General features: G+C 35.8%; 1 protein-coding gene across 9 annotated transcripts in view; it reads left to right on the plus strand.

Moving 5' to 3' along the window:
* Nucleotides 1-26,000, plus strand: part of LOC125666232 (vacuolar protein sorting-associated protein 41 homolog) — a 57,824-nt gene that overhangs the window by 921 nt on the left and 30,903 nt on the right. For 3 of the 9 annotated variants that reach the window (XR_007366597.2, XM_048899357.2, XM_048899361.2), the window contains exons 2-14: nucleotides 1,618-1,662; nucleotides 4,356-4,454; nucleotides 5,432-5,515; nucleotides 5,928-6,002; nucleotides 7,922-8,056; nucleotides 10,156-10,278; nucleotides 12,096-12,157; nucleotides 16,004-16,085; nucleotides 16,563-16,629; nucleotides 17,758-17,852; nucleotides 18,973-19,105; nucleotides 19,789-19,803; nucleotides 22,598-22,728. Coding sequence is in view for 8 of the 9 variants with exons in the window: in XM_048899357.2 (XP_048755314.1) it covers nucleotides 1,618-1,662; nucleotides 4,356-4,454; nucleotides 5,432-5,515; nucleotides 5,928-6,002; nucleotides 7,922-8,056; nucleotides 10,156-10,278; nucleotides 12,096-12,157; nucleotides 16,004-16,085; nucleotides 16,563-16,629; nucleotides 17,758-17,852; nucleotides 18,973-19,105; nucleotides 19,789-19,803; nucleotides 22,598-22,728 (1,146 nt within the window). In the remaining variant the exon portion in view is untranslated. The remainder of the gene's footprint in view (nucleotides 1-1,617; nucleotides 1,663-4,355; nucleotides 4,455-5,431; nucleotides 5,516-5,927; nucleotides 6,003-7,921; nucleotides 8,057-10,155; nucleotides 10,279-12,095; nucleotides 12,158-16,003; nucleotides 16,086-16,562; nucleotides 16,630-17,757; nucleotides 17,853-18,972; nucleotides 19,106-19,788; nucleotides 19,804-22,597; nucleotides 22,729-26,000) is intronic. The other 6 variants (XM_048899358.2, XM_056151466.1, XM_048899359.2 and 3 more) reach the window with 3 other exon arrangements.

Genomic DNA, 26,000 nt, shown 5'->3' on the forward strand with positions numbered 1-26,000 from the left:
TATTTTAAAAAGAAAGGGGGAAGAATATGATTGTCATCCTTTCCTTTCAAATAAAAAAGGTTTGTAATACTTTAAAGATTTTTTTTATTATTATTTTACGAATCGGACCATCCACCATTTTGTACGAGGGACTTCTGGGATTGGCGTCAAAAAAAAAATTCTTGTTTGAGGTTGAGATTTAGCTCGGATTATTTCCCACGCTCTAGTCATTAGAGCTCGCAGTACGAGCCAGCGCTCTGCGCTGGCTCGCTGCGCTCGCTAATATGATTTTATCTGATGTGTTCAGAAGTTCCGAACGCTAACCATGAATACTCTAGTGTGAATATCTGCACCTCGGAATGAATGTAATGAATAATATCTATCAGACACAAGATTAGGATGATAATCCACGTAAGTTCACAATCATATTCCAAGGTGTGACTTTGCGAGATCTCAGCCATTTTTGACAAGGGACTTTTGGGATTAGCGACAAAAAAATTTCCTTGTTTAGAGTTAGCTCGGATTATTTCCAGCGCTCTAGTCATTAGAGCTCGCAGTACGAGCCAGCGCTTTGCCCTGGCTCGATGCGCTTGCTATTAGTAAATTTAGTCAGAATTTTCCATGACAGAAAATTTCTCACCATGCTATCGGTCTGGATTCCAGATTTTTTATATCCAAATTTACAGGATATATTATATCCACAGTGCCTTTTCAGTTGCTTCAAATCGGGAGAATCCCGCACAAATTGGGAAAGTTGGCATGTATGACAGTCTGGTGATTTTCAGATTAACTGACAAAGTAAATATAGTACTTAAGACGAACTGCACGAGGTCAAATTCATCCACATGATTATGTCAAGCAAGTAATCTTATGTCAACAAGATGTTACTTTGCATTGTTGAGAAATACCCCATCACTTGGGTTGCCATATAATAGTCAATCAGATCAATGTACAGTGGGCCCTGAGTGACATGATTGGATTCAGTGTTTATAGAAATGTCAGTGACATGATGGAGGTGTCTGTATGATTGACATCTAACATTGGATTCAATATTCAATCCATCTCTAGATATACTTAAGAATTTAGTTTTGGAGTTTTTTTATATTTCTTGGTAATGAGTTACAGAACAAAATGTAAGTTTCAATAGAATTGAACAGGTGTTGCTTAAGGTCATCTCGTTTAGTTATTAGAACAGGTGTTGATTAAGGTCATCTCGTTTAGTTATTAGAACAGGTGTTGCTTAAGGTCATCTCGTTTAGTTATTAGAACAGGACTGTGTTGCTTAAGGTCATCTCGTTTAGTTATTAGAACCCTTGTAAGCATGCAGTTTGGCAGACATCGAGTCATAGAATGCTCCATTCACAATGACAACAGAGCTTGCTGTGCTTGTAGTAATACTATCACAGAATACAAAAACAGAGAACATAACAGTTTAGTCTTTTTTCATTTTGTGGAAATTGTTTAAATTATATCCCTTTATAATATGTGGTGATAAAAAGTGGTCAGCATACTCAATGTCATTTTCAGTAGGTAGGGGGAGAGGACATGTTTATTTTAGTCAGATTAAAACTTAAACCCGCTAGCTGTATGTATGAAGAAGTTTTTTGATAATCAAGAATATGCATGATTTATTTGTAGGATTATGCTGAAGCTGAAGGAAGTGACAGTGAGGAGTCGGAGGAAGTAAGTCATGGATAAGTATTAGTTAAGTCATGGATAAGTATTAGTTAAGTTATAAGTAAATAATAGTTAAGTTATAAATAAGTAATTAGTTAAGTTATAAAAATGTAATAGTTTAAAAGTTATTGGTAAGCAATATGTAATCATTAATATTATAAATGATAATTAAGTTATAAATAAGTTATAGCTAAATTATTCATAAGGAATAGTTAAGTTATAAATAAGTAATAGTTAAGTTATTAATAAGTAATAGTTGAAAACATTAATAAGTATTAGAATAAGTTAAGTCGTTAATAAGTAATAGCAAAGTCATTAATAAGTAATAGCTGAGTCATTAATAAGTAATCATTAAATCATCAGTCAGGGGCAAAATGCAAACACGTTATTAGAAAAAGTAACACATGTAAGGCCAATTAAAATTAATTGATGGATTATCATCCCCGCCCACCCCGATTTTTTTTTTTATTTTTGCAAAAACTACAATTTCAAACAAACTTGCTTCCCAGTGACATGAGTGAATGATTAAAGTCACAGAATGTTGGTTTTATATCTTCTACCAAGGATTCTTTGAATGTTAACTTGATTAACACTTTGTGTAATGCCTTTTCTCATTAATCCTTTTTTCTCAGAAAAAAAAAATTAAAAAAAGTAAAATCCTCCCACCCACCCCATATTTTTTGGTGACCCCGGATGATAATCTACTAATTAAATTGAATTGAACTTATTAAGTTATTTTTTTTTTGGTCACAATGAGTTACCTGTCTTTGTTCCTGCCCTTCATCAAATACCAAGTTACCTCCCCTTCATCAAACACCGAGTTACCTCCCCTTCATCAAACACCGAGTTACCTCCCCTTCATCAAACACAGTGCGGCACCCTTTCCTTCATTAACAACTTTAACGGGTTATTTTTGGTTAACTTGTTTATGTTATTTTATGTAAACCCCTCAAACTTCATGCTGGGACAAAAAAATGCATGTTTCTCAGATTTAAAACCAGGTTTAATTCAGGACAATGCAGTATTCAAAGTCTTCAAATTTCACCCAAAAATGTAAAGAACACAAAAATGTAAATAACACAAAAATGTAAATAAAGAAAAAATGTAAATAACAAGTAAAATTCTACTAAGCTATGTCTGCTTCATGCCGTCATTAGAGGTTGTCAAAATGTAAATAACACAAAAATGTAAAGAACACAAAAATGTAAAGAACACAAAAATGTAAAGAACACAAAAATGTAAAGAACGCAAAAGCAAAAACGTAAATAGCACAAAAATGTAAACGCAAAAATGTAAATTCTACTAAGCTCTGTCTGCTTCATATCATCATTAGAGGTTGTTAAAATATAAAAAACACAAAAATGTAAAGAACACAAAAATGTAAAGAACGCAAAAATGTAAAGAACGCAAAAATGTAAAGAACACAAAAATGTAAAGAACGCAAAAATGTAAAGAACACCTCAGGATAACAAGTAGAATTCTACTAAGCTCTGCTACATGCCACCATTAACAATTGCCAATTGGAGTCTGCACACTACATCTTCTTTTACATCCTGGAATCCCAGAATGCAATATATATCTGCGGGAAATACAAAACAAAAACTCAAAGATTTTAGATGTAAGATCGAAAAATAGCGATAATGCATTATTTCTAAAAAAAAATGTGAATGTTTGTGTAAAATATTTTATTTACATTAGTTTTTTAAATAACAGGTGTTTACATTATGCCCCTGATTGTTCATTGATAAGTAATTGTTAAGTTATTATTTAAGTTATCATAGATAAGTTATTGGTAATGATAAACTATAAACAGAGATTAACAAGTAATGATATATGCACAAGTCATTGATACGTGATAGATAAATCATTGATACATGTATGTCATATTTAAGTACTTAATAAGTAATAGTTAAGTTATTGATAAGTGATAGTTGATTAAGACGTTAATAAGTAAATGTTAAGTTATCAATAAGCAGTGGGTTAAGTTATTGATAAGTAAGTGTTAAATCATGAATTCATAAGTAATAGTTAAATCATTAAAAAGTGATAATTAAGTCAGTGGTAAGTAATAAATAAATCATTGATAAGTCAAATTTAAGTAATTAATAAGTAATGGTTAAGTTAATATTAAGTAATAGTTAAATCATGAATAAATCAAAGTTGAATTATCTTCACTTGATGTATTATAAACCAGTCTGACCGTGAGGAAATCTAAATATAGTCGTTAGTATCATAAAACAGTCATTGGTTTCTGACCGTGAGGAAATCTAAATATAGTCGTTAGTATTATAAAACAGTCATTGGTTTCTGACCGTGAGGAAATCTAAATATAGTCGTTAGTAACATAAAAGAGTCATTGGTTTCTGACCGTGAGGAAATCTAAATATAGACGTTAGTATCATAAAACAGTCATTGGTTTCTGACCGTGAGGAAATCTAAATATAGTCGTTAGTATCATAAAACAGTCATTGGTTTCTGACCGTGAGGAAATCTAAATATAGTCGTTAGTATCATAAAACAGTCATTGGTTTCTGACAGTGAGGAAATCCAAATATAGTCGTTAGTATCATAAACCAGTCATTGGTTTCTGACAGTGAGGAAATCCAAATATAGTCGTTAGAACTGGAAAAAATTTACTGATTCAACAAATACACCCCATGGTTCACATAGCTTGATTCTCATTCTCGTTTTCTTTCCAGGATTCTGAACCCAAGCTAAAGTATGAGAGGATCGGGAACGACTTAAAGAACAAACTGCTGTCTAAGGACTGTGTCAGCTGTCTGGCTGTCCACCCCAAGGTATGCTACAGACGGCCGAATTCTGTGCACTACAGACAGCCGAATTCTGTACGCTACAGACGGCCGAATTCTGTACACTACAGACGACCGAATTCTGTACGCTACAGACAGCTACAGTCTGTATGCTACAGACAACCACAGTCTGTATGCTACAGACAGCCACAGCCTGTACGCTACAGACAGCCACAGTCTGTACGCTACAGACAACCAGTCTGTACGCTACAGACAACCACAGTCTGTACGCTACAGACAACCACAGTCTGTACGCTACAGACAGCCACACTCTGTACGCTACAGACAGCCACACTCTGTACGCAGCAGATGGCCAAATCTTTAATGTCACAGACAACCAAGCTGTGTACTTTACTGACAGCCAAATTTTTGTCACACAGAGATGTCCATATTTTGTATGCAGAAGTCGTTTTAATTTTGCCATGACACGTTTGTTTTTAGAGGAATAGACTGTCTATGATTGATTGTGTATTTCATTTCTATTTACCAGTTGAAGTGATAGATTTGTGTACAGTTAAACCTGGCTAATCTAACATCTGTATATTCAGTTTCACAGTATATCTCGAAGTGTTAGCTAGATTCATTGACAGTTAAACCTGGCTAATCCAACACCTGTGTATTAAGTTTCATGGTATATCTCAACTTTAATTGTTCATTCCCAAGTACTTTCACACTTAAGTTTGTGACATCCTGCCCCATTCAACTTAAAGCATGCCAGATTAGAGAGGTTGTCAGATTAGACATGTTGTAGACAGATTGTACTGTAATTTAAATACATGATAATTCTTTAGGTTATATACTTTTTAACTGTTTAAAAAGACGAAATTTTGTCTCATCCAAATGTGGTGTTTTTTTAAATGTCAAAACTTCCAAACAAAATGCACATTGTTCAATTTTTCTATACATAATTACACAGAGTTTACTCACTATAGTTATGTGTTTAGAGAATCATGTTCTATTTATAGTTCTTGGCTGTGGGGACCCACTGGGGTATGATCCATATATTTGATCATGCTGGAAATGCAGTGAGAGACAAAGAAATAGCAGCAGTAAGTACAAATAGGTCACAAGCTTCAGTACAGAAAAGTAAAAATATTCAGTACAGTTAGGCCACAAGCATCAGCATAGAAATTTCAAAACATTAAGTACAGATAGGTCACAAGTTTCAGTACAGAGAGGTCAAAACCTTAATTACAGATAGATCACAAGCTTCAGTACAGAGAGGTCAAAAACATTACGTACAGATAGGTCACAAACTTCAGTATAGAGATGTCAAAAAGCATAGAAAGGTCAAAACTTTAAGTACAGATAGGTCACAAGTTTCAGTACAGAGAGGCCATTATCATTAAGTACAGATATAGGTCACTGATTTAATTTTTCCCAGAAAGTTGAGGAGATGTCAGTACTACTTGTGAAATTGATGGAGTATTTCAATCAATGATGTGTGACTTCTATTTTTAGCACACCACCACTGTGAACCAGCTGAGCATCGATGATAACGGTGATCATGTAGCCAGCTGTTCGGATGACGGCAGGGTAAGAGTTTATTTCACGTAAACAGGAAGTTCAGAGGCTCTTTACGTAAACAGGAAGTTCAGAGGCTCTCTACGTAAACAGGAAGTTCAGCGGCTCTCTACGTAAACAGGAAGTTCAGCGGCTCTCTATGGAACCTGAAATTCATTACAAGATTTACCTGATTAGCTTCTGCCGGCTGCTAGTCTTTTGGCTATGATGCAGGACGAATATCTCTAGCACATGGAGTTGGCAGAAAAATATGCCCCCCCCCCCCCCCCCATTAAGGGCAGAAATGTGCCCCCACCAATAAGGGGCAGAAATGTGCTCATTCCATTAAGGGGCAGAAATATTTCGATTCCATCTAGGAACAAAAATATGCCCTCTCCATTAAGGGACAAAAATATGTCCACTCCAATAAGGGGCAGAAATATGCTTCCTCTGAAAAGGGACAGAAATATGTTCCCTCAAAAAAGGGGCAGAAATATACTTCCTCCAATAAGAGGCATATTAGATATGGCCCTTCCAATAAAGGGAGGGGGCCTCCATGGCCGAGTGGTCAGAACATCGCTCTCAAAACCACACGGCCTCTCACCTCTGTCGGCACGGAGTCGAATTCTGCTCGCGCCGGTAAGTGAGAAAGTTTCCCAGTTTACTTTCGGAAGCTCAGTGGTCTCTTGCTAGGTACATGGTATCTGGGTTCTTTCTTCCACCAATAAAAACTGGGCGCCACCAGATAACTGAAAAATTGTTGAGTGTGGTGGAAAACATCAATCAATCAATCAATCCAATAATGGGAATAAATATGCCTCTACTCAGTAAGGGACAGAAATATGCCCCTTCAATAAAGGGCGGAAATATGTCAACCACTCCTATAAGAATATTTGAAGTCTCCAGTTTTGCAAGTTCATGTGTCCTTCTCAAGGGTTTCAGGTTCAGTCTCTCTGTCTGTTGTTTTGTATGTTAGAAATGATATGAAATAGATTGAATAGCAACAACATAAACAGACTAGTGTCATCATAACTTATGTATCTGGAACATCAGTATCTTGAACAACGGTATCTCAAACATCAGTATCTCGAACAACGGTATCTCAAACATCAGTATCTCAAACATCAGTATCTCAAACATCAGATCTCAAACATCAATATCTCGAACATCAGCATCTCAAACATCAGTATCTCGAACATCAGTATCTCTAACATCAGTATCTCAAACATCAGTATCTCAAACATCGATATCTCAAACATCAGTATCTCGAACATCAGTATCTCGAACAACGGTATCTCTAACATCAATATCTCAAACATTGATATCTCAAACATCGATATCTCAAACATCAATATCTCAAACATCGATATCTCGAACATCAGTATCTCAAACATCAGTATCTCAAACATCGATATCTCTAACATCAATATCTCTAACATCAATATCTCAAACATTGATATCTCTAACATCAGTATCTCAAACATTGATATCTTGAACATCGATATCTCAAACATCAGTATCTCGAACAACGGTATCTCAAACATCAGTATCTCGAACAACGGTATTTCAAACATCAGTATCTCAAACATCAGTATCTTGAACATCAATTTTTTCGTACAACGGTATCTTGATTATTGATATCATGAATATGTTGACTCAGAGTTAGAGGTCTCAACTACTTTCCTTTATTCAACCTCAATATTTCAAACAGAAAAAAATTTATGCATTTATTTACAGGAAATTGTTATGTTTTCATTTACTGGGAATTTTTACGTTTGTATTTATAGGATAATTTTTACTTAGTACGTATTTAAAGGAAAGTGTTAATGGACATGTACCTGTTTACAGGAAAATTTTTACATACCTATTTACAGGAAAAAATATTACTTGTTGATATTTACAGGAATTTTTACATGCATATTTACTGGAAATTATTGTGTACATATTTACAGGTGATGATTTCTGGACTATACTCTGCAGACAACAATCAGAGCATTAACTTTGACCGACCGGTGAAGGCCGTTGCCATAGATCCCAAGTTTGGTAAATATGGAAGTGGGAAGAACTTTGTGACAGGAGATGACAAGGTGTGTGTTACTATGGTTACTATGTAGGATTTATAGGATTTTTGAGTTTTACTGTTCGTTATCTTTGTAAATGTGCTGACTGATTAGAGAAATGTGCTGACTGATTAGAAATGTGCTGACTGATTAGAAATGTGCTGACTGATAAGAAATGTGCTGACTGATTAGAAATGTGCTGACTGATTAGAAATGTGCTGACTGATTAGAGAAATGTGCTGACTGATAAGAAATGTGCTGACTGATTAGAAATGTGCTGACTGATTAGAGAAATGTGCTGACTGATTAGAAATGTGCTGACTGATTAGAGAAATGTGCTGACTGATTAGAAATGTGCTGACTGATTAGAAATGTGCTCAGTGATTAGAAATGTGCTGACTGATTAGAGAAATGTGCTTACTGATTAGAGAAACATGTTCTCAGTGATTAGAAATGTGCTTACTGATTAGAAATGTGCTTACTGATTAGATTAGAAATGTGCTGACTGATTAGAAATGTGCTGACTGATTAGAAATGTGCTGACTGATTAGAGAAATGTGCTTACTGATTAGAGAAATGTGCTGACTGATAAGAAATGTGCTCAGTGATTAGAAATGTGCTGACTGATTAGAAATGTGCTGACTGATTAGAAATGTGCTCAGTGATTAGAAATGTGCTGACTGATTAGAAATGTGCTGACTGATTAGAAATGAGAAATGTGCTGACTGATTATAAATGTGCTGACTGATTAGAAATGTGCTTACTGATTAGAGAAACATGTTCTCAGTGATTAGAAATGTGCTTACTGATTAGATTAGAAATGTGCTGACTGATTAGAAATGTGCTGACTGATTAGAGAAATGTGCTGACTGATTAGAAATGTGCTGACTGATTAGAAATGTGCTTACTGATTAGATTAGAAATGTGCTGACTGATTAGAGAAATGTGCTGACTGATTAGAAATGTGCTTACTGATTAGAGAAATGTGCTGACTGATTAGAAATGTGCTGACTGATTAGAAATGTGCTTACTGATTAGAGAAATGTGCTGACTGATTAGAAATGTGCTGACTGATAAGAGAAATGTGCTGACTGATTAGAAATGTGCTGACTGATTAGAAATGTACTGACTGATTAGAAATGTGCTGACTGATTAGAGAAATGTGCTGACTGATTAGAGAAATGTGCTTACTGATTAGATTAGAAATGTGCTGACTGATTAGAAATGTGCTGACTGATTAGAGAAATGTGCTGACTGATTAGAAATGTGCTGACTGATTAGAAATGTGCTGACTGATTAGAGAAATGTGCTGACTGATTAGAGAAATGTGCTGACTGATTAGAAATGTGCTGACTGATTAGAAATGTGCTGACTGATAAGAGATGTGCTGACTGATTAGAGATGTGCTGACTGATAAGAGATGTGCTGACTGATTAGAAATGTGCTCAATGATTAGAAATGTGCTCAGTGATTAGAAATGTGCTTACTGATTAGAGAAATGTGCTGACTGATTAGAAATGTGCTGACTGATTAGAAATGTGCTCAGTGATTAGAAATGTGCTTACTGATTAGAGAAATGTACTGACTGATTAGAAATGTGCTGACTGATTAGAGAAATGTGCTGACTGATTAGAAATGTGCTCAGTGATTAGAAATGTGCTTACTGATTAGAGAAATGTGCTGACTGATTAGAAATGTGCTGACTGATTAGAAATGTGCGCAGTGATTAGAAATGTGCTGACTGATTAGAAATGTGCTCAATGATTAGAAATGTGCTTACTGATTAGAGAAATGTGCTGACTGATTAGAGAAACATGTTCTCAGTGATTAGAAATGTGCTTACTGATTAGATTAGAAATGTTCTGACTGATTAGAAATGTGCTGACTGATTAGAAATGTGCTGACTGATTGGAGAAATGTGCTGAGTGATTAGAAATGTGCTGAGTGATTAGAAATGTGCTGACTGATTAAAAATGTACTGACTGATTAGAAATGTGCTCAGTGATTAGAAATGTGCTGACTGATTAGAAATGTGCTCAGTAATTAGAAATGTGCTGACTGATTAGAAATGTGCTGACTGATTAGAGAAATGTGTAATGAACTCAAGTTTTAAATATCTCCTTCAGCTGATTCTGAATGAGAAAGGAGGACTCTTTAACAGACATAAGACGGTATTACTCCACCAGGGGGAGGGCCTGATCCGCGAGATCAAGTGGAAAGGGGACTTCATCGCATGGACAAATGATCATGTAAGAGTTGTCATTTCTTAAGTATATAACAAATTATGTCACAAGTATATAACGAATTAATTATGTCACAAGTTTGTCATGAGTATATCTGTTATAATTATACTGAGTATATCTGTATAACAAGTTTGTCATGAGTATAACTGTTATAATTATACTGAGTATACTTGTATAACAAGTTTGTCATGAGTATAACTGTTATAATTATACTGAGTATATCTGTATAACAAGTTTGTCATGAGTATAACTGTTATAATTATACTGAGTATACCTGTGTCACAAGTTTGTCATGAGTATAACTGTTATAATTATACTGAGTATATCTGTATAACAAGTTTGTCATGAGTGTAACTGTTATAATTATACTGAGTATATCTGTGTCACAAGTTTGTCATGAGTATAACTGTTATAATTATACTGAGTATACCTGTGTCACAAGTTTGTCATGAGTATAACTGTTATAATTATACTGAGTATACCTGTGTCACAAGTTTGTCATGAGTATAACTGTTATAATTATACTGAGTATATCTGTATAACAAGTTTGTCATGAGTATAACTGTTATAATTATACTGAGTATACCTGTGTCACAAGTTTGTCATGAGTATAACTGTTATAATTATACTAAGTATACCTGTGTCACAAGTTTGTCATGAGTATAACTGTTATGATTATACTGAGTATACCTGTGTCACAAGTTTGTCATGAATATGCCCCTATAGCTTTCTGTATAAATCAATACAAAGTTGTCACTTAGAATTGTACATAAATCAAAAATTGTGGTTAAAAATTAAATTCCATGCAGTGAAATTTCTTTATTTTACCAGTCAACAAGGGCTGCTTACTCCTTTTAGGCACCTGCTCCCATCTCTGGTGTGTTCAGGGGTCAGTGTTTTCCCTACTCTTAATTTTGTATTCTTTATAGTTACAAGATGCATGGTATTTCCATCTTCATATGATGTCATAGGATTTTACTAAGAATCGTTATTTAATTATAGTTTGCGCATTATAAAAAAATACATCTTATGGGGGAATTTTACTCACTAAATCTGGTAAACTATTGATACTGAAAAATTCTATATTTTCCATAAATAATCAATTATTCAAAATGATAAACAAAAATTGCTGTCAAGGGCAATAACTCCTATGCTGGTGTTTTCTGTATGTCCAATATACAATGATTTCCTTGATATCCGCAATTGATTTATACATGTTAATAAAGTAGCTGTTCTTTTTTTAACAGATGACATTAATATTGGTCTTTTTAACCAGATTTTATGTATTTTTATTCCTTTTAATGATATTGTGCGATACTCTGATGCGGACGTACATGTATATATCCTTCGTCTGTAAGGTGGCAACATGTCACATTCTCTCTGGTTATTTGGTTCACGACATTTCACATTCTGTCTCAATTTGTTCATGACATTTCACGTTCTGTTTCAGCCTTGTTCATGACATTTCATGTTCTGTTTCAGCCTTGTTCATGACATTTCATGTTCTGTTTCAGCCTTGTTCATGACATTTCATGTTCTGTTTCAGCCTTGTTCATGACATTTCATGTTCTGTTTCAACCTAGTTCACAACATTTCACATTCTGTCTCAATTTGTTCATGACATTTCACGTTCTGTTTCAACCTAGTTCACGACATTTCACGTTCTGTTTCAGCCTAGTTCATGACATTTCACGTTCTGTTTCAGCCTAGTTCACGACATTTCACGTTCTGTTTCAGCCTTGTTCACGACATTTCACATTCTGTTTCAGCCTTGTTCACGTTCTGTTTCAACCTTGTTCACGACATTTCACATTCTGTTTCAGGGAGTGAAGATCTTTGACATGAGCTCCAGGAGCCGGATTACATTTATCAGCAAGGATCACAAGTAAATGTTACAAATAGCTGTACTAAATTAATATGTACAGGAGCCGGGTTTCATTTTATCAGCAAGGATCACTAGTAAATGTTATAAATAGCTGTACTAAATTAACATGTCCTATATATAGTCAAACAATGTTATCAATGAGGCTGAGAAAAAATTTGTCAATGAGATATCTGAGAGTTCAAAATATTGAGGTTAAAATACATTAGTAAAACGTAGTTTTTGACTTTCAACTCACTTCGGTATATCTGTGGTATTAGAGATATCAATGTCTGTGATAGCAAAGTTCAGGTGTATAAGCATTTGTTGTATGAGAGGGTGTTCTGGCATCACTAAGGTGACTGATTTCTATATGAGAGGGTGTTCTGGCATCACTAAGGTGACTGATTTCTATATGAGAGGGTGTTTTGGCATCACTATGGTGACTGATTTCTATATGAGAGGGTGTTTTGGCATCACTATGGTGACTGATTTCTATATGAGAGGGTGTTCTGGCATCACTAAGGTGACTGATTTCTATATGAGAGGGTGTTCTGGCATCAGTCAGGTGACTGATTTCTATATGAGAGGGTGTTCTGGCATTACTATGGTGACTGATTTCTATATGTGAGGGTGTTCTGGCATCACTATGGTGACTGATTTCTATATGAGAGGGTGTTCTGGCATCACAAAGGTGACTGATTTCTATATGTGAGGGTGTTCTGGCATCACTATGGTGACTGATTTCTATATGAGAGGGTGTTCTGGCATCACTAAGGTGACTGATTTCTATATGTGAGGGTGTTCTGGCATCAGTCAGGTGACTGATTTCTATATGAGAGGGTGTTCTGGCATTACTATGGTGACTGATTTCTATATGTGAGGGTGTTCTGGCATCAGTCAGGTGACTGATTTCTATATGAGAGGGAGTTTTAGCATCAGTCACTCAGGTGACTGACTTCTATATGAGAGGGTGTTTTGGCATCAGTCAGGTGAATGCATGACTTCTATATGTCTTTGTCCATTGTCCATTTACAATTTACCTTACCATCCCTGGGGCCTTATAGGCGGGGCCAAATATGCTATAAAGGCCATATTTTCAAAAATCTTCTTCTCTACTCCCACACATGTGAGAAAAACTAACTGCGTGGATATGATGTTCATGAGGCCCTCAACTAAAATTGTGAAATTCATGACCTCTGGGTTAGGGGATCAGGCCCTACAGAAGAGCCAATATGATCACATAGTGAACATGTATGAAATCTTTGAAAGTCTTCTCTTCTCCCATATATATTTGAGATGAACTAAATGCATGGCTATGATGTCCATGAAGCTCTCTATCTAAATTGTGACATTCATGGCTCAATCCTGTGTCAGGGGTTCAGGCCCTAGGGCAAGGCCAATTTGGCCATATACTAGTGAAAATGTATTAAATCTTAGATAATCTTCTCTACTCTCATCGGTTGTGGTAGCTCAGTGGTAGAGCGTTCACTTTGTAATTAGGAGGTCGTGAATTTGAGCACCGCTCGTGCCATGGCCGGGGCAAACCTAAGATGTTAAAATAAGTAGCTCCTTCGCCAAATGCTCGGCATTTAAAAGTGAGAATCACAGGTCTTTCAATTATGGCTTTAGAAATGGAGATCCCATGTCATGGCAGGCGTTGGCATGATAGAGAACCCTCAATGCTACGGTCCTGAACGTTAAGCATAGGTCTAAATTTGTGGTACTTCACCTACAGCTGGCGATGTCTCAAAATTAGTGAAAAATTCACGAACATAAAACAATTAATTTTCTCTACTCTCATGTATATTTTAAAAAACTAAATGCATGTTTATGATGTCCATGAAGTCCTCTATTGAAAATGTAAAATTTATGGCTCCTGGGTCAGGGTTTTAGGCCCTAGGCCATGCATGGCCAATATGGCCATATAGTGAAAATGTATTAAATCTTAGAAAATCTTCTTCTCTACTCCTGGGGCCTCTGTGGCGGAGTGGTTAGAGCATCGCACTCAAAATCACACGGCCTCTCACCTGTGTCAGCGTGGGTTCGAATCTCGCTTGCACCGGTAAGCGAGAAAGTTTCCCAGTTTACTTTCAGAAGGTCGGTGGTTTCTTCCCAGGTACATTCTATCTGGGTTCTCTCTTTCACCAATAAAAACTGGGCACCACCAGATAACTGAAAAATTGTTGAGTGTGGCAGAAAACATCAATTAATCAATCAATCAGTCAATCAATCAATTAATAAATCTTCTCTCCCATATGTATTTGAGAAGAACTAAATGCATGATTATGAAGTTGTCCATGAAGCTCACCACTAGATTGTGAAATTCATTACCCCTGGCTGTGTCTGAAGTTCAGGTCCTTTGGCAGGGCCAAATTGTACATTTGTATAAGGGTTAGGGGTGGGGGATGTTAAAATGATTTATATGCTTCAAACTTCCATTTTCCTTTTTCTGTAAATGAATAGGAATTGTAACCATATTTTGAAAATCATAAACATGTGACTGTGCAGAGGCTTAAATATAATATTAGATTCCATGTGCAGGCTATGATGCTCACTGTCAGGTGACCATTAAGACCCGGGGGCCTCCTCTTTTCTGTGCTTTCAGCTATCGGCCAGACCAGTATTTGTGCAAGGGAGGCTTTGGAATGATAGATTTTGGTTTTAAGCTCACCTGTTGCATGTCTGTCTGTAAACTTCACATTTTCGACTTCTTCTCCAGAACCACAGGGCCACCGAACATGGCATAAAAGCATCCTTCGGTGAAGGGGATTCAAGTTTCATTAAATGAAGGACAGCACCCTTTCCAAGGGGAGATAATTACAAATTAGCAATGATACACCGACAAACTTAAAAAATCTTCTTCAGAACCAGCAGGCTAATTTCAAGCAAACTTTGCACAATGCATCCCTAGGTGAAGGGGATTCAAGTTTGTTCAAATGAAGGGCCATGCCCTCTTCAAAGGGAGATAATCACAAAAATGGGGTGGTTTCATTTAAAAATCTTTTTTCTCAAAAACCACTGGACCAGAAAAGTTGAAATATATATGAAAACTTTCTGACATAGTGCAGACTCAAGATTGTTAAAATAATGGCCTCCAGGGGTAGAATGGGGCCACAATAGGGAAAATCTTTAAAAATCTTCTCAAGAACCACAGAGCCAGAAAAGTTGAAATTTTCATGAAAGCTTCCTGACAGTGCAGATTCAACTTTGTTCCAATCATGGGCCCCAAGAGTAGGATGGGGCCACGTACAATAGGGAATCAATTAAAGTGTTACATGCGAATGTATGCGAAAATCTTCTCAAAATCCACCGAGCAAAACTCCTGCAAGAGAGTTCATTCTATTATACGACAAGACCTTTCATGTGATCCAATGGTGTGTGATCTTGTGATCTTGACTTGGAAGTTTGACCTACTTTTTATAAAAATCTTAACCTATTGAATGTGTACTGAACTATCTAAGGTAGATCTGTCATATTATGAAAAGACCTTGCATTTCATATCATATAGATCTATTGATCTTGCAACCTTGAATTCTGAGCTTGACCTACATTTAAGAAAACATAACTTATTAAGTATAGCAGGGACTATCTTAGGTAGGGCTTTCATATTTTGTATAGAGATTCTTTATGGCAAGACATTGTGACGAAACGGTGTTTGATCCTTTGGCCATGAAGTTTGATCTACTTTTTAAAAAAAACCTGACCTATTTACTATCTCCTGAACTATGGAAGGTAGGCCTTTCATATTTTGTTTATAGGTTCTTAATGGTAAGATCTTGTTTATCATTTGGTGTTGACCTTAAACAATGGTAGGGCCAAGGTGGTTCAAGTGAGTGATGTGGACCTCTTGTTTCATTTTTTTTTCAGCTATCGACCAGACCAGTACCAGTGCAGCATGTGTTGGAAAGACAGTCACACCCTTCTCCTAGCATGGGCAGACAAAGTGAAAGTAGGTTTAATTGTTAATTGTTAAATAAAAATGGAATTAAGAAAGTAAAAGTAGGTATTTTGCAGTTGTATTTATGATGTATTTACATAGAGCTCTGCCTTACAAAATATAGAGCTGCTCCTATATTCATTCACCAAAGTGAAAGTGAAAGTGATGTAATTGTTTTTATAGTAGACAGTGAAATGCGCTTATAACAAACACACTTAAAACAAAAACAAATTCACGCTTATAAAAAGCACACTTAACGTATAGTTCCACCCTCCTATGATGTCATGAGATTTCACAAAGTCAATGATTTAACAATTAAGGAGGTACTCTACTTCGTCATAATGGCTGACTTCCTTTTAAAACATGAATGAAAATAATAGTGTTGTCTTGTAATTAACAATGTAAAATGATTTTATAGGAAGTATGTGACTATAAATAACATAAAATAACTTGATGGCTAGATTCCCTGAACACGAAATTCAATTTCAGGTGTGTGTTGTTAAGGACAGAGAGGATCGCGATGCCAGGGACCTACCTCAGCGATACGTAGAAATCAGTAAGTAACAGGCTGTGAACAGCGATACGTAGAAATCAGTAAGTAACAGGCTGTGAACAGCGTACATTTCACTCTCTCTACATTTACTGTTTGTTAATTGATTGCGGAATACATTCTCATTGAATGACGGCATCGTTAATTGACTGCGGAATATGTTCTCATTGAATGACAGGATCGTTAATTTGTTAATTGACTGTGGAATATGTTCTCATTGAATGACGGCATCGTTAATTGACTGTGGAATACGTTCTCATTGAATGACAGCATCGTTAATTGACTGCGGAATACGTTCTCATTGAATGACAGCATCGTTAATTGACTGCGGAATACGTTCTCATTGAATGACAGCATCGTTAATTGACTGCGGAATACGTTCTCATTGAATGACAGCATCGTTAATTGACTGCGGAATATGTTCTCATTGAATGACAGCATCGTTAATTGACTGCGAAATACGTTCTCATTGAATGACAGCATCGTTAATTGACTGCGGAATATGTTCTCATTGAATGACAGCATCGTTAATTTGTTAATTGACTGCGGAATACGTTCTCATTGAATGACGGCATCGTTAATTGACTGCGGAATACGTTCTCATTGAATGACAGCATCGTTAATTTGTTGATTGACTGCGGAATACGTTCTCATTGAATGACAGCATCGTTAATTGACTGCGGAATACGTTCTCATTGAATGACAGCATCGTTAATTGACTGCGGAATACGTTCTCATTGAATGACAGCATCGTTAATTGACTGCGGAATATGTTCTCATTGAATGACAGCATCGTTAATTGACTGCGAAATATGCTCTCATTGAATGACAGCATCGTTAATTGACTGCGGAATATGTTCTCATTGAATGACAGCATCGTTAATTTGTTAATTGACTGCGGAATACGTTCTCATTGAATGACGGCATCATTAATTGACTGCGGAATACGTTCTCATTGAATGACGGCATCGTTAATTGACTGCGGAATACGTTCTCATTGAATGACAGCATCGTTAATTTGTTAATTGACTGCGGAATACGTTCTCATTGAATGACAGCACCGTTAATTTGTTAATTGACTGCGGAATACGTTCTCATCGTTAATTTGATTTTGACGTGTCTTTTTTTTTTCAGCCGCCATGTTTACATTGGACTCGTTCGCTTGCGGTATTTCCCCTCTGAATAACAGCCTGGTTATTCTGACGTTCGAGAAGGATGGTCAGGGGGAGGTAACTGGATTCAGAACATCATTTGTAAACAGATATTTAACGAACCTGTTATATTAAGTAATTATATAGGGCACATGTCACGGTCATGTATTTCAAGTAAATATTTAGGGCACCTCTTTTAAGGCACCTGATTATATTTAGCAAATATTTAGGGCACCTGTTTATACTTGACAAATAATTAGGACACCTTTAATATTAAGCAAAGATTTAGTACACCTGTTACAAGCAATGTTCAGGTACCTGTTACAAGCAAACAATCGGAGCACCTGTTACAAGCAAACAATCAGAGCACCTGTTACAAGCAAACAATTGGGGCACCTGTTACAAGTAAACAATTGGGGCACCTGTTACAAGCAAACAATTGGGGCACCTGTTACAAGCAAACAATTGGGGCACCTGTTACAAGCAAATAATTGGGGCACCTATTACAAGCATACAATCGGAACACCTGTTACAAGCAAATAATCGGGGCACCTATAACAAGCAAACAATCGGAGCACCTGTTACAAATAAATTATCGGGGAACCTGTTACAAGCAAACAATCGGGGCACCTGTTACAAGCAAACAATTGGAGCACCTGTTACAAGCAAACAATTGGGGCACTTATTACAAGCAAAGAATCAGGGCACCTGTTACAAGCAAAGAATCAGGGCACCTGTTGCCCCTTTATTTGAAATTTAATGTTACATAGATTTGTCTGTCTAACTCTTCATGCAATTCTAAAGCTAAGACCTTAAAATCTTTATTGACAGATTTTTACAAGATTTATGAGACTTTGTGGCAGATATAGTTTTCCAGCTAAGCTAAGACCTTAAAATCTTAATTGACAGATTTTTACCAGATTTATGAGACTTTGTGGCAGATATAGTTTTCCAGACTCCCTGAAATTTGATACGTGGTTATCTAATAAGTATATACAGATTAAGTTTCATCTTTGTTGTGGTTAACATATTCAGGCAGATTTTATGGCATGAGCAATTTGAATTAAAGGGGCCAAATTAATGGGACATGTATTGATATGCATTGCTTACCAAATGCTTGTTCAATATAATTTTGTGATTTCACTTGGGGCCTCTAGGGGACATGTATGAATATAATTATTGTGATTTTCGTTTCCAGGGAAACAGACAAGTCTCCAAACGCCCTCACCTTCTCATCGTAGAGCCCCACATGGATTACTTTGAGGAAATCTCTAATGATGCGCTATCAGTCCGAGGCTTTCAGGAGTATAAACCCAGGGACTATCACTTAGGTAATCCCTTCACATTAAGGAACTTTTATACACAAAACACAGAAGAGTTCCACTTCCTGTCTTTTAAATGATCAATTCTTACTAGACAATAAAAGCTCATTGCTACCAAAACAAAATTTTCAATGTACTTTTCTGCATTGCATTTAATGAAAGAAACAACTTTTTTTCACTTGAAAGAAGGCAAATTCTTGTATTTTTCATAGCAATTATCCTGATGTTGAGATTCTTGTCATTAAAAACAAATTTACTCCTGGGGGAAAAAAACATAAAACAGCTGAAGCTTTAAGAAATACACTTTTCTGAAGGATGAAAACCAATCTAATTAAAATTAGATCTTCCATCCGCTCCCCAGTTTTCGATACGTCTAATTTTAATTAGATTGGATGAAAACTTTTCATAACTTAAAGCAAATTCATGCTGCGTCACTCGTAAAACTACCAGCTTCTAGCATTACATTCAGATATAAAAGTGAAGTAGTCTTGAAGTGATGTAAACCAAACAAACAGAAAAATCTGGACTGAGAGCTCAGCTCATTCAGTTTTAGTCAGTCGGCCTTCCAGTTGATGAATATTAGTTTCTGGTATGTATAATCTCATTCAGTATAGGCAGTCGGCCTTCCAGTTGATGAATATTAGTTTCCGGTTTGTATAATCTCATCAGCAAATAACATTAATCTGTTTCAGAACTACTAATCTCAGGTCGGTAGTCCTCCTGCCCCCTAACCCCGCCCCCACCCGCCTCTACTTCCAATACTCACTCCCACAACAAGTAAATCTCACAAGCCAAAATATCCTACACATACTATTGCAGAAAATATGTCGATATGTGATGAAATGTAATGTAATGATATGTTATGTGATGAAATGTAATGTAATGATATGATATGATATGTTATGTAATGTAATGATATGATGTTATGAAATGTAATGGATATGATATGTGATTATATTAACATGATAATTCCATTTCTGTTTGAATATACAGAGTTACTATAAATGCTTAGATTTATACACAGCAGTTTAGTGTTAAGGTCACCCAAACTTTATAAAGTTGGTAAAATGACACTCAGAAATCTGTTATTACATCGCCAATAAACACTCAGAAATCTGTTATTACATCACCGATAGACACTCAGAAATCTGTTATTACATCACAGATAGACACTCAGAAATCTGTTATTACATCACCGACAGACACTCAGAAATCTGTTATTACATCACAGATAGACACTCAGAAATCTGTTATTACATCACAGATAGACACTCAGAAATCTGTTATTACATCACAGATAGACACTCAGAAATCTGTTATTACATCACCGACAGACACTCAGAAATCTGTTATTACATCACCGACAGACACTCAGAAATCTGTTATTACATCACCGATAGACACTCAGAAATCTGTTATTACATCACAGATAGACACTCAGAAATCTGTTATTACATCACGGACAGACACTCAGAAATATGTTATTACATGACGGACAGACACTCAGAAATATGTTATTACATCGCCAATAAACACTCAGAAATCTGTTATTACATCACAGATAGACACTACTCAGAAATCTGTTATTACATCACAGACAGACACTCAGAAATCTGTTATTACATCACGGACAGACACTCAGAAATCTGTTATTACATCACGGACAGACACTCAGAAATCTGTTATTACATCACCGACAGACACTCAGAAATCTGTTATTACATCACCGACAGACACTCAGAAATCTGTTATTACATCACCGACAAACACTCAGAAATCTGTTATTACATCACAGACAGACACTCAGAAATCTGTTATTACATCACCGACAGACACTCAGAAATCTGTTATTACATCACGGACAGACACTCAGAAATCTGTTATTACATCACCGACAGACACTCAGAAATCTGTTATTACATCACAGATAGACACTCAGAAATCTGTTATTACATCACCGACAGACACTCAGAAATCTGTTATTACATCACAGACAGACACTCAGAAATCTGTTATTACATCACAGACAGACACTCAGAAATCTGTTATTACATCACAGACAGACACTCAGAAATCTGTTATTACATCACAGATAGACACTCAGAAATCTGTTATTACATCACAGATAGACACTCAGAAATCTGTTATTACATCACAGACAGACACTCAGAAATCTGTTATTACATCACAGACAGACACTCAGAAATCTGTTATTACATCACAGACAGACACTCAGAAATCTGTTATTACATCACAGATAGACACTCAGAAATCTGTTATTACATCACAGACAGACACTCAGAAATCTGTTATTACATCACAGACAGACACACAGACAGACACTCAGACAGACACACAGACAGACACTCAGAAATCTGTTATTACATCACCTCTAGCATGTCGTTTTGTTATGCGAAATTAAAATCACTTGATAGTCTACCAGAAAGGACCTCCCTTTTTATTGTCATCAATTAAAATATTTACTTGAAAAATGCTTTGGAAAATTATAAACATCCTTAATAACATCATTAATATTTGACCAGAGGTGCGGATTGTCAAAAATTTAGGTATTTTTTGCAAACCGTGATGAATTATAACATCACCAAAATACGTAACTTCCGAGATATCAGCTCTTCTGTGATGGAGGTACGTTCAGTGTTCTGTTGAACGCTTGGGTGGGTACAAGATGTATACATATTATAAACTAGCTATGTAAATACGGATAAAATGAATTAATCAATATATGAAGGTAGCGATAAGCAGTTGTACCTACTGCATGTGGATGATAGTATGTTTTGCGTCTCACTGTGCGTGAGAGTTCCACAAAGGGAAAGAACTATTGGGCAACTCGGAAATTACGTATTCTCCGTACCTTTCCCAAGCAAAATTCACAGAGATACATGTAGTACATGTTTTCTCTCGTCGATCCAAGCAAAATATCAGCCAGCGATCCTGATCTTTTACTTGCGCTGAGTCATTGTTTACGCATGACTGACTTTTTTTCTAAACGCCTATGGATCAGGTGATTTCAAGGTCACAGTGTACTATCAAAATAACTGTAACACATACTTATGTGAAAATTGGAAAAATTGTTTGACAGTTGAATGTTACATAAAATCCTTACAATAGCCACCATGATGTATGATAGCTACAGGTGTTAACTTCCACATTGTCAATGTTTTACTCCGAGATACTCAATATTTTACTCCGAGATACTCAATGTTTTACTCTGCAATGCACAATATTATACTCCAAGATATGCAATGTTTCACTCCAAGATATGCAATGTTTTACTCCGAGATTATACTCAGACAATGTTTTACTCTGAGATATGCAATGTTTAACTGTGATAAAATGAATGAGCATTATGTGACACAGATGACAGATACATGTATAAACATCTGATTTGTGATGAACTGGCATTATGTAATGATCAACATACATCAATGGAAAAGTTGATTTTCATTTTAATTGATTTTTTTATGTTTTGTTACATGGTAGTAACATATTTTTCAGAGACCATTACTGACGAGAATTTGTTTTACATCGTAAGTCCGAAAGATATAATTATTTCGAAAGAACGAGACACGGATGACCACATTGCATGGTTACTGGAGCGTGAAGATTTTGAGGTAATGATGATTAATTTCACTTGATGGACTTCTTAACTTAGATTTGAATTTATAAAAACAGTTTAGTGGAATATCATTAACTCCCCCCCCCCCCCCCCTCCTATTTCCTTCCTTTGATCTGTTAGTTACTTAAAACTTGGTCATGATTTTTACGAGATAAACATTTTATATTCTGTAAACTTAATGCTCAAGGTTTATGTAAGTCAAGGGCACAAATCAAGAACAAAGGTCGCTTATTTCTGATGGAAGGCGTAGTGTTACGCAAAATACACTATGTTCATGTTGTAGATACAGAGAGAATTATACACACACTATGTTCTAGATACAGTGAGAATTGTACACACACTATGTTCTAGATACAGTGAGAATTGTACACACACTATGTTCTAGATACAGAGAGAATTGTACACACTATGTTCTAGATACAGAGAGAATTGTACACACACTATGTTCTAGATACAGTGAGAATTGTACACACACTATGTTCTAGATACAGTGAGAATTGTACACACACTATGTTCTAGTTACAGTGAGAATTGTACACACACTATGTTCTAGATACAGTGAGAATTGTACACACTATGTTCTAGATACAGTGAGAATTGTACACACACTATGTTCTAGATACAGTGAGAATTGTACACACACTATATGCTGTAGATACAGTGAGAATTGTACACACACTATATGCTGTAGATACAGTGAGAATTGTACACACACTATGTTCTAGATACAGAGAGAATTGTACACACACTATGTTCTAGATACAGTGAGAATTGTACACACTATGTTCTAGATACAGTGAGAATTGTACACACAATATTTTCATATTCTAGATACAGAGAGAATTGTACACACACTATGTTCTAGATACAGTGAGAATTGTACACACTATGTTCTAGATACAGTGAGAATTGTACACACACTATGTGTTGTAGATACAGTGAGAATTGTACACACTATGTTCTAGATACAGTGAGAATTGTACACACACTATGTTCTAGATACAGTGAGAATTATACACACACTATGTTCTAGATACAGTGAGAATTGTACACACACTATGTTCTAGATACAGAGAGAATTGTACACACACTATGTTCTAGATACAGAGAGAATTGTACACACACTATGTTCATATTCTAGATACAGAGAGAATTGTACACACACTATGTTCTAGATACAGTGAGAATTGTACACACACTATGTTCTAGATACAGTGAGAATTGTACACACACTATGTTCTAGATACAGTGAGAATTGTACACACTATGTTGTAGATACAGAGAGAATTGTACACACTATGTTCTAGATACAGAGAGAATTGTACACACTATGTTCTAGATACAGTGAGAATTGTACACACTATGTTGTAGATACAGAGAGAATTATACACACACTATGTTCTAGATACAGTGAGAATTGTACACACTATGTTCTAGATACAGTGAGAATTGTACACACTATGTTCTAGATACAGTGAGAATTGTACACACACTATGTTCTAGATACAGTGAGAATTGTACACACACTATGTTCATATTCTAGATACAGAGAGAATTGTACACACACTATGTTCTAGATACAGTGAGAATTGTACACACACTATGTTCTAGATACAGAGAGAATTGTACACACACTATGTTCTAGATACAGTGAGAATTGTACACACACTATGTTCATATTCTAGATACAGAGAGAATTGTACACACACTATGTTCTAGATACAGTGAGAATTGTACACACACTATGTTCTAGATACAGAGAGAATTGTACACACACTATGTTCTAGATACAGTGAGAATTGTACACACACTATGTTCTAGATACAGTGAGAATTGTACACACACTATGTTCATATTCTAGATACAGAGAGAATTGTACACACACTATGTTCTAGATACAGTGAGAATTGTACACACACTATGTTCTAGATACAGTGAGAATTGTACACACACTATGTTCTAGATACAGTGAGAATTGTACACACACTATGTTCTAGATACAGTGAGAATTGTACACACACTATGTTCTAGATACAGAGAGAATTGTACACACACTATGTTCTAGATACAGTGAGAATTGTACACACACTATGTTCTAGATACAGAGAGAATTGTACACACTATGTTGTAGATACAGAGAGAATTGTACACACACTATGTTCTAGATACAGAGAGAATTGTACACACACTATGTTCTAGATACAGAGAGAATTGTACACACACTATGTTCTAGATACAGAGAGAATTGTACACACACTATGTTCTAGATACAGAGAGAATTGTACACACACTATGTTCATATTCTAGATACAGAGAGAATTGTACACACTATGTTCTAGTTACAGTGAGAATTGTACACACACTATGTTCTAGTTACAGTGAGAATTGTACACACACTATGTTCTAGATACAGAGAGAATTGTACACACTATGTTCTAGATACAGTGAGAATTGTACACACACTATGTTCTAGTTACAGTGAGAATTGTACACACACTATGTTCTAGATACAGTGAGAATTGTACACACACTATGTTCTAGATACAGTGAGAATTGTACACACACTATGTTCATATTCTAGATACAGAGAGAATTGTACACACACTATGTTCTAGATACAGAGAGAATTGTACACACACTATGTTCTAGATACAGTGAGAATTATACACACTATGCTGTAGATACAGTGAGAATTATACACACACTATGTTCTAGATACAGTGAGAATTGTACACACACTATGTTCTAGTTACAGTGAGAATTGTACACACACTATGTTCTAGATACAGTGAGAATTGTACAATCACTATGTTCTAGATACAGTGAGAATTGTACACACACTATGTTCTAGATACAGTGAGAATTGTACACACTATGTTCTAGATACAGTGAGAATTGTACACACACTATATGTTGTAGATACAGTGAGAATTGTACACACTATGTTCTAGATACAGTGAGAATTATACACACACTATGTTCTAGATACAGAGAGAATTGTACACACTATGTTGTAGATACAGTGAGAATTGTACACACTATGTTGTAGATACAGTGAGAATTATACACACACTATGTTCTAGATACAGTGAGAATTATACACACACTATGTTCTAGATACAGTGAGAATTGTACACACACTATGCTGTAGATACAGTGAGAATTGTACACACACTATGTTCTAGATACAGTGAGAATTGTACACACACTATGTTCTAGATACAGTGAGAATTGTACACACACTATGTTCTAGATACAGTGAGAATT

The sequence above is a fragment of the Ostrea edulis genome, chromosome 10 (genome assembly GCF_947568905.1).
Source record: "Ostrea edulis chromosome 10, xbOstEdul1.1, whole genome shotgun sequence".
NCBI lineage: Eukaryota > Metazoa > Mollusca > Bivalvia > Ostreida > Ostreidae > Ostrea > Ostrea edulis.